This window comes from Eumetopias jubatus, unplaced genomic scaffold, assembly GCF_037043125.1.
Source record: "Eumetopias jubatus isolate StellerSeaLion01/CBP00866 unplaced genomic scaffold, mEumJub1_p1.0 scaffold_3, whole genome shotgun sequence".
Lineage (NCBI taxonomy): Eukaryota > Metazoa > Chordata > Mammalia > Carnivora > Otariidae > Eumetopias > Eumetopias jubatus.
This window is the reverse complement of record NW_028274809.1, coordinates 128,176,760-128,186,691: the sequence shown is the minus strand read 5'-3', so window position 1 is coordinate 128,186,691 and position 9,932 is coordinate 128,176,760. Positions and strand designations below refer to the sequence as shown.

At 40.4% G+C, this 9,932-nt stretch overlaps 1 protein-coding gene across 8 annotated transcripts in view; it reads right to left on the bottom strand.

Moving 5' to 3' along the window:
* Positions 1–789: 789 nt before the first annotated feature.
* Positions 790–9,932, bottom strand: part of NBEA (neurobeachin) — a 685,632-nt gene continuing 676,489 nt past the window's right edge. For 7 of the 8 annotated variants that reach the window (XM_088021800.1, XM_088021804.1, XM_088021803.1 and 4 more), the window contains 4 exons: positions 7,829–7,930; positions 5,577–5,773; positions 4,447–4,598; positions 790–2,627 (listed from right to left, as the gene is read on the bottom strand). In XM_088021800.1, the coding sequence (XP_087877926.1) occupies positions 2,537–2,627; positions 4,447–4,598; positions 5,577–5,773; positions 7,829–7,930 (542 nt within the window). In that variant the 3' untranslated portion in view covers positions 790–2,536. The remainder of the gene's footprint in view (positions 2,628–4,446; positions 4,599–5,576; positions 5,774–7,828; positions 7,931–9,932) is intronic. The other variant, XM_088021805.1, reaches the window with a different exon arrangement.

The following is a 9,932-nucleotide window of genomic DNA, read 5'->3' as shown; positions in this document are numbered from 1 at the left end:
GTTCAGATGATGGTTCTAGAAGTGGGGAGTTGGTTTAAAGAGCCACCGGTAGCCAGGCTGACTGAGTGACTGATGGGCCGCCAGAAGGCTGGTGTGAGGGAGCCGGCTGGGCTTATGATGACTGACAGGTGTCTGGCTGGGGGACAGTATGGAGAGTGATAGGGGAAAGCCTTTCTTGGGCTGCTGTTGGTTGTCCTTTTGGTCTGGAGTATGCAGATGGAAGCCTGCTTACAGGTCTGTCACTCCCTGGGCCGGCCTGGCTGCCAGCCCACTGCCTGCACTGAACCAGAGCAACCGAGCCCCCTCGGCAACCTCCCCCCCCTCCCACCACCGCCCCGGCCCTGCTGGCAGTGGCTCCTGCCGATTGCTCAGTCCCTGCCTGTGTCATGCCTGGTCCAGGACAAATTCTAGAAAGCATGGTTCAAATAAGAACAGCATTATCTGATAATATTAATGTAACAAGCAATTGTACTCTTCACCATCACCTGCATTTAGTTCCTTTTAAATAAAATAAAAATAATCCAGAAAGTGGATTATGTGGAAGAAACCCCAGGGCTGTTTCCCTCTGGTCACTGTTGCCCCAAATCCCTGCCAGATGTTCAAGCAGAGAAGCTCGTGTTTCAGCAAATTACGGAACCTCATTAGGACTCTATTTCATGTTTTGAGATGCTGTAGGCCTTTATATGAGGTGATGTTGATTTCTTAAACTTGTATGACAGCATAATGAATGCATGTCAGTGAAGTGTCCAATGAAATGTGAAACAATCAGTGAATTCTTTGCATATTTTATTTTTCTTTTTTTGATTTTCCAACTCACACACATCTGGCATATTTTACATCTTTGCAATAAAACATGGTTACAATAGCTTAAGGAATTTATATATCCAAAATATTTCACCATGATCTCAAGATGAAATGAACTTGTCTTCCAGATGTTCGGTATCCTCCCAATTCTAAGCTACAAACTCAAGATATTGCTTACAGCCTGGTGATGAATAACTTAATAATTACGCTGATCCCCCAGAATTTCAGAATATCATAAATACAAACAACAATGAAGAAGGAATTCAGTGCTAAAACTTACTAATACAAGGTGGATGACAAATAAGTAATCACGTCAATAAATAATGATATGTTTCTGGTGCAAAGTGCCAATACAAAGAACCCATTATCTTGTTGTATCTTTTTAAATAAATGACTGCAAGTGAGTATAAATTCTGAGAAAATTACATTCCTGGAACATGCCTCATAGCCCTACCGACACAATATGTACATCTATGACAATACAGCCACCAAATATACAAAGAAGAAACATGAATAAAGTTGTATATACCCCTGGGTGTATAACTTGATCAGTACAAGGTATGGAAAATCATTTGATACCCATCATTTTATATCATAAAAGATGAAGTGCCTTAGGCTAAGAATGTGGCTTTAGGTGAGAACTGCACAAGAACCTAAAAGAATAGCCTCAGTTATTGTTATAATAAAGTCTGACTCGTTATTAAAGAAACTAAGCTATTCAAGAACCAAAGAGGAAAAGAAAAAACCCAAGAAACAAAACCAAAAATAGTTAGCATCAGATTCTCCTCCCCTAATGTACACACACTAAGCCAGCAGGATGACTCTGGAAGAGATGCCCAGGAGCTGGGAAGTCATTACCATGGAACTAACGATCGTGACTCCTATTTATACAATAAAAACCAAGACCTCATCCCTAAGCCCCCTTTCTGCTGTGTCTTCAAATTATGAAGGGTAGGGCTGAATTTTCTTTGTATAAAGTAGCAAAAATGGCAAATAATGGCTTAGTATCCAAATGCTTTATGAGCAAATTTCACTGAGAAGGGATGAATTTAGATTAAAAAGTGCAAACCATATTTTGGTGAAAATGTCAAAAATTACTGATTGAGCCCAAATTCAACCCTTTCATACAAGCTGTGTCCTTGGACAGATCTTTCTGTTTCATAGTGTGAATGCACCTGTTCCATCAAGACATCAGGATTAAAGAACATGCAAGTTGTAACTCCACAATAAAATTAAGAAACATTTTGTTCTTTATACAAGGTTTTACTTTTATAAAAGTATCCCTTTAAATAAGATGCATCTGATGTACAAAGTATCAAACGTGTTTTTTTTTTCTCAGCTTGAAAAGAGGCTGGAAATGGGATGCAGGTTAGGTTCAAAGCTTAAACTTTGTAACAACTGGACACAAGGTTCCTCAGAATTGTCAAAAGTCTCTTGTGACGCGTCCTACTACCTTTTCTCAATAAACAACAATATATGAAATAATTACCAAAACATCTCCTAATTCATTTAATTTACATGATATAAGCTTGCTTGGTAGCAGCTGGTGTTCAGTCGTGAAAAAACACAGAAAGTAAAATGGCTGCTGACTACAATGTACAGCTATTGCTGGGTGTGATGGAATGTACAAACGGAGGTCGATGTAGACGAGTTTTTTCCACCAGAGATATTGCCTTTCCATGCAGCACTTGTGCTCTCAGCTTTGACTTGGCTTTTGGTTCTTCATTTGTCTTCAGTATCTGTTCTGATGCTCATAATGCCACCGATTAAAATCTATATTAAAAGCTACAATGCTACCGGAAGCCATGCCAGTGATCAGCGTCCTGGAAAAGCAGAGACAGAAGTTAAGAGTGATGCAAAATCACTGATGTGGTTGCTACTTTCTACTAGACGGTATCATGATCTCTGAGTTCCCCGGGGTCTTGGTTTTGTGGTCATCGACACAGGTTTACAATTTATTCCTGTCTCCTGGGAGACCTGGAATCAATCCTGCTCAGACCCGGACTGCTAGACCAAGGGTTGTTTAGCTTTGGATCAGACAGCTCATCTGATAAATACTTTTTGAGTAAGTATCCTCAACGTGCGTATGTCACTTCTGTGCGTGTGCTACTGCTCCAACATATCAGGGGCATTATTAGACACAAAAATAATTGAAATTAGGGCTGAGATTTGAATAGAAATAGAAACTTGATCAACGTCTTTCTTCACTCCTCTTCGGAAACTCCTGACACGACCGTGACTGTAGACTCTCCCCATCTACCCTCCCTCCTGATGCCTACTGAATAAAGCCTCTCTTGCCCTCCTCACGCCTCCAGAAAGGTCAGTCACTTCCTTCTTCTGACATGCTGTCCCTGCTCCCCTCATATACAATTATTATGATTATTTCAGCTCCTAGGGGGTCAATAATCTTAGTACTTGGTAGTGCTTAATCTATGATGGTGGCAAGTGTTCGAAGCGTGAATACATGAATGAGTAAGAATGTCAGGGAGAACATTTAAACTACTTAAAAACACAATTTCAAATACTTTATTTCAAATACTTTAGAAACCCTCATGTATATACACACATAATTACACAATAAAGCGTTCCCATTTACTCATGAATATGGACTACAGTATTTTGGAATACCCCCTCCTAAGTTTTCTTTAAAGAGAGGCTGGGCTGCAGATCAAAAACATCCCTTCCCCAAACTAAATTAAATTATGTTGCTTTTCTTGAAGACTTCAGTACCATTTTACTAGATTGTGAAGATGCTTTGTTAAGTTTGTGATATAGCCTTACTATTTATATTTTGAAACCCGTATCTTTATAATGAATATACATATAGTTGAAAAGGTTAATAAGCTTTTCTTATTTCTGTTAAATATACAGCAAAAAGAAGAAACTACATACCACATTAAGATTATAGAGTTTAAAATTTTTTAAATCCAGAAATTTTAGACTTCATATCCCAAGCATCCTTTTCACTTTACAGTAAACCCCAAGGTGAGTTTTAGGAAATAGTAAAATCCTCTTGCCAACCGAGGAACAATGGAAAATCATATTAATTAATTAACTCTGTCAATTCTTTCCAAAAATAAAAGATTGTAGTGTTTCAGGGAAATATATAAAATATAACAAAATAACATAAATGAGGAATATGTGAATAAGAAAGTGGGAGGTGGGGATTGTTTAGTAACAGGTGAGTGTTTTGCATCTTTTCAAGCAGAGGCCAGCTCTGCTGGAAATTGTTAGCTACAAGTATGTCTCAAGCTGAAACACACCTGTGCTGAGAAACATGGATCTCCTTCTCAGAATGGAAGCCGGGGCGTCCTGTCTGAGACGAGGTCAGGGTCTTAGAACAGAGACGTTGGTGGGAATAATTCTGTTCTGAGCAGTGTCTGGATGTGCCTGTTCTTCCTCAGACCCGTTTCTTCCTTTCTTTTTTCCACCCCCCACCCCCACCTACTCTCTTTCCTCTGTTTTCTTCTTCCCAGACTCCTTTCTTAGGGCACTTACACCCCTCCTCTATTTACCCTTTGCTCCTCTTTCTTCCATCTGGGTGCTGGAATCTTATTCACAGCACATCTCACCCGTGCTAGAACGTAAAGAACTTTCAGCGACAGCCCTCACGTGCTTACGTTTCCCCCTGACGGGGCTCACCTCTGGTCATGGGACAAGTCCATTGCTCTGATGCCAGCGTCACATCCGGGGTAAATGTACAGCTGCTTGAAGTCACAGGCCTGCCAGACCTCCACCACACCATTGTCCCCTCCGGTCACCAGGTTCTGGCCATCACTACTCAGGAGAATGGCCTTCAGAAAAGGTAGAAAAACAACAATTTCTCTCAGCTTTTCCCATTTGGTCAATGCTCATTTACTGAAAAGCACTCGACACAGTTCCCTTGTAATTATTATCTACTTTTAGCCATTGGTCCAAGTTGCCTGAAGTCCAGTCCCCAGCATTTCCAATGTGGAATTCATCAGCGTTCTTACATAAACAAGAGGTCTTATTAAAACCAATTAAGGTTACAAAATAACAGAAGTCCCAAAGGGAATATTATCAATCTAATTCAGGAGGAACTTGAGAATTAAGGAACACGATGTTTTGTTAAGTCCTGAAGTCTTAACAATGTCAAGACTTCCAGAACAAATGGTGGAAGCATATTTTAAAACAGCTTTTAATAATGATAAGCCAACAATTACAATTCATTTATGAGTGAAGGGCAATCTGGTACATGTAATTTTGGTCTGGGGCTCTAAAGGTAAGATTCTTTGACAATAAACTCACTTCTAATGTCAGGGGGTACAGCACAGTTTATAAAGGAGCCGAAGAAAAATCTTAGGGCTCTGACCTCTAATCAAACAAAAGCTATCATCTCGAAAACCTAATTCCTTGAGTTAACTACTTGGGATTAAATTAATTTTGGGTTTTTTCAAAGCATCCATCTACATGAATTTACATGCTTTTAAAACCAGCACACATTTGGGGTGCCTGGGTGGCTCAGTTGGTTAAGCTTCTGCCTTCGGCTCAGGTAGTGATTTCAGGGTACCCCCCATCTCCCCACTCCCATCAAGCCCTGCCCTATTCAGCGGGGAGTCAGCTTCTCCCTCTCCTTCTGCCCTACCACCCTGTTCATGCTCTCTCTCTCAAACAAATAATCTCTTAAAAAACAAACCAGCACACATTTATTTATTCGGATACCAGAAATTCTATCACGAATCATTTAATGTAAGATAGTCGATCAGTCTCGTGGCTTCAGTCCCTGTTCAGCATTGAACATGCAGATTTACCCTGGTTGAATCATTGATCTCCATCTGAGCCAAAAGTTTCCCGTTAATGCTGAAATTGCTGAATCGCCCTCGTTCATAGTATATGATACAGTGGCCTTCGCTAGAGACGGAAATCAAGCGCGGGAACAAGCAGTTTTCTGGTCCTTCAAGGGCTCGCAACAAATCTCCAGTGATGGTGTGGACAAGGCAAGGGCCCTCTGCAGAAGGAGGAAATCCATGGCCAGAGTCATTCGTGACAAGTCACATAGGAGCTCTCACTAACCTACAAACCCTACCGGGTACGTACACTCTGATTTGTTGCAAGAAGGCAGAAAAGAAAAGAGGTAAGCCTGGCAGGAGCCAAGCACTGATGGTATATTTAAACAGATCATATATGCAACTGATGAATCATTGAACACTACATCTGAAACTAATGATGTTAGTTAGCCAACTATGTTGGCTAATTGATTTTACATAAAAAAATATATATATATATGCAAAAAAAACCCCCAAAACAAACAAACCCCATACAGATCAAATACAGGGAGCTATTAACACACACAGATCTTCCCAACTTTTTATCTAGGGAAATACTTGGTCTTTTCCTTCACGAGATAATATTCATAAAAAAGGATACACTTCATAGATAACGTGACAAGAGAAGATTGTATGTCCCGAAGTTTTCTTTTTTAGTTTGTGTTTTTGGAAGTTTTCTTTTTAAGTTTGTGTTTCTCAAAAGTTTAGGAGAATTATCAAAACAACTGCTAATTTTCTTGAGTATCATCAAAACTTTAACACTGTACTACATAAATACATTACTATGAAATGAGTTTTACCTTCTCTATAGTCCATACACAAAATGTAAAAGGTAAAATTAAGGTACTTAATTAAGTAATTCAGACTACAGAAACATGTTTTGTCTGTAAATATGAGCAACGAGGCAAGAGTATAAAAAAGTAGGCTGGGGAGTGACTTATTTTGCTCTGATTTCCCCCCCCCCGGTAGAAATTGTGTTGATAAGATAAAAATTTTACTAGACAAGTTGATAGAAATAACTGGTTCATACAGTTTTGTATTACCCACCCCCCAACAAAACAACCTCACAAAGACAGTTAATGAATTACATTTCTATTTTCCAATTGACTCTAGTAGATATGTAGTTTACAAAACAAGTGGCATTATAAGGCTATACCTAATTTTTTTCCTGATTACTAAAGTGATAGAAAATACAGAAAATTCGGGAGAAAAAGAAAATAACAGTCACCTCTAATATCACCCATCGCCTTTAGAAAAATATCGCCCTTTCCCTATACCTACTATGTGTCTTTGTTTTCTTTTCCTTTTCACTTTACAGGACAGAATAATATTACACATATTGTTGCTCTTTTTTTTAATTAAAAAGACATTTATTGAAAATATCCTATGTCTCCACAGGGTCATTTTACTCTTAGATACGAAAGTGAAAAAACATAGTCCCTAAACTTCAGACATTATATCTGTTCTCCACAAAGCAGCCAGGATAAGCTCCTGAAAACCAAATCTGATCATCGCATCACTTTGCTTAAAAAAGCTTCAGGGGGTTCCCACTATGCTCCGAACAAAATACACATGGCAAATCCCTGTGCCACCGGCCCTCCCGCCTGTCAGCCCTCTCGCTCCCTAACTCTGCGCCACAATATCTACTTAGCCCCTCTGGTATTCTTGCAGTTTCTCCTAGGCATCAGGCTCCTTCTTGCCTCAGAGCCTCATCACGGAGAATTGGGCTTCCGATCCAGAATTAGAATCCAAGTCTCCTGACTTTTTCCGAAACAACAATTCTTCCACAAAAAAGTCAAACCCAAGTAATCATGTTTCCTTTCCCACCAACCTCTACCCAGGCCCGGGCCTTATGAAGGAAGGGGCTCTGGAGGGAGGTGGGTCCAAGGCTATGTCTGAGAAGCAACCTGATGCCCCCAAGACTCCCACTGCCTCGTGGATACCTTCCCCCAACGTTTATACGTTATTTTTAATGGCTGCATCCTAGGGATGTGCTGCAGTTTAATTTACCAGTGTTCTGGCTAGAATGCTGGTGACCACAAAATACTACATAAAGTTTTATGCATATTCCATATTAGTACTAGTAAATATTAATAATAAAACAAAACAGTTGCAAAGAACCCAGCGATTCCATTGTCTGTAGAGAGCCTCCTAAAGGAAATAAATCATAAATCACGGTTAACGTGAGAAAATAGTACAGGTTTTAAAGACCTAAAATGAAGGAAATGCCTTCTGACCTTTAGCACCACTGATAACAAGTCCAAGTTCTGCACAGACAGAAACACAGACAACTTCATGGTCATGGCCTGTGAGGACAGCTCTGGGTGCTGGATAGTCACCTGCAAGGAAAAAGGAGCAGTGAGTTAGTACAGACCGATGCCAGAAATGAAGAGCTACACCATTAAATCAAACATTTAAAAGTCGTTCATGTTTATTAAGGGCATTTACTAGCTGTGTGACCATGAGCCAGTGGCTTAACCTCTCTGCTGTTTCCTCACCTGTAACCTACTACTACAGGAAACCTACAGCGTGGGTGCTTCCGGTGACGTGAATAAGTTGACAGATGAGATGTGCCTACAACATTACCACAGTGGTGATCCTGCCTTTCCTATTGTTACGAAACAGACACCAAGGCTGCCAAAGCACATGTATGCATTTTCTCACTTAATTATGGCAATATTCGTCTGAGGCAGGGACTGTGACCATCCCTATGTTATAGCCTAGAAACCCAAGGCTCTGCAAGGTTACTCAACCTGCACAAGTTCACACAGCCACCAAGTGCTGGAACTGAACCCAGAGCTATCTAATTTTGAAACCCATGTTCTTACCCATTTAAAAATGTTCCCTAAAATCTCCAACAAAACAGGCTGAGGTGCTTTGATTTTGAGGGGAGAGGAAAGTAGTGAAGGAAAGAAGAGATGATCATATTGAGTTTCCACTTGACTTAATATTAAATCGAATTTAGCTAAAAAGTCCAGCTGTGTTATGTGACATAAGCATTTTCACTGCTAAGTGCTTTTGCAATCATTAAGGGAATGACTTTTAAGTGACAGGCATTCTTCTAAGCAGGCTGGGTAAAGAGTGTAAAGAGGTGTAAGGCATAACCTGGAACTCTTGAGAACTCATCAAACAACCATGGCCTTCCCCAGGCTTGACACTGGAGGTGCTCGACAATGCCAAGTGTGAGGAAGAACAGATTATGTGCAAGGAGTATAGCAGGGATCAAAAGCCCTCCATATAAAGACAGCATCAGAATGTCTGGTGAGTAACCTGCACAAAGACAGCGTGAGAAGGATCAGCAAAGTTGAGAGGGCATCACGCCTAACACTGTCTTGCGGGGGCAAACTGTTCGGAGAAGCCCGTCTAGGACAGAAATGAGGGGTCTCTACAGTCTTGGGTTGCAGACTTGTGAAGGAAAAGGAAATAGCAAGTCACAGAGGCACTGTGGAAGGTGAATGGGCTATGGTGCCAACCTGGGTAGGGTTCTCAGTGGTTCCATTGGTGGGTGGGGAAAGAGAGCCAGTGTTGGCCATCCTGGGCCTATGTGAGGATCTTTAAAGGACTCACTGAAGTGAAATTCTACTGGAAGTGGGTGATCAGAAAGGAGGATGTGAAACTCTTAGTAACAGTACAGTATGGACTTGAACCACCCAATCAGATTCAACAAATAATTTATCGATGCCTTGTAATACCCCACTATTTCCATTTTTCATTAACATCATGCTTATTAATGTCTTATGCCTATTACTTTGTTTTTATTTATTTTTAAAAAGATTTTTATTTATTTATTTGACAGAGAGAGAGCAGGAGAGCACAAGCAGGGGGGAGGTGCAAAGGGAGAAGGAGAAGCAGGCCTCCCACTGAGCAGGGAACCTGACGCAGGGCTGGATCCCAGGACCCTGGGATCATGACCTGAGCCGAAGGCAACCGTTTAACCGACTGAGCCACCCAGGCGCCGTTTTTATTTTTAAACAGTTCTAGCTGACTCATATTGTATGACATTGGTTTATCTGGATGTGTGGTTTAGTTGACTCTACAGTATCACTTTAGCCAACAGTAAGTAGTATACATAAATACACCTCTGTGCATATATATGAAGATATTATTTCACCTTAAGTTATCAGGTTTATTGACCATTACTTTTTCTCCTTGAAAAGGCATGTTGGAACTTGGTCTTATAACTGCAACTCTTCCAGAATTCTTGGTATTTCTAAAACTAGGGTCTGTGCACCCTGGGCTCTGTGGATGTTTTCTTGGGAGTGAAAAGTTCCATGAAAAATTTTAAATTTCAGATTTATACTTTGATGATACTCTAAAAATATTTGTTAACCAGTTATAAAG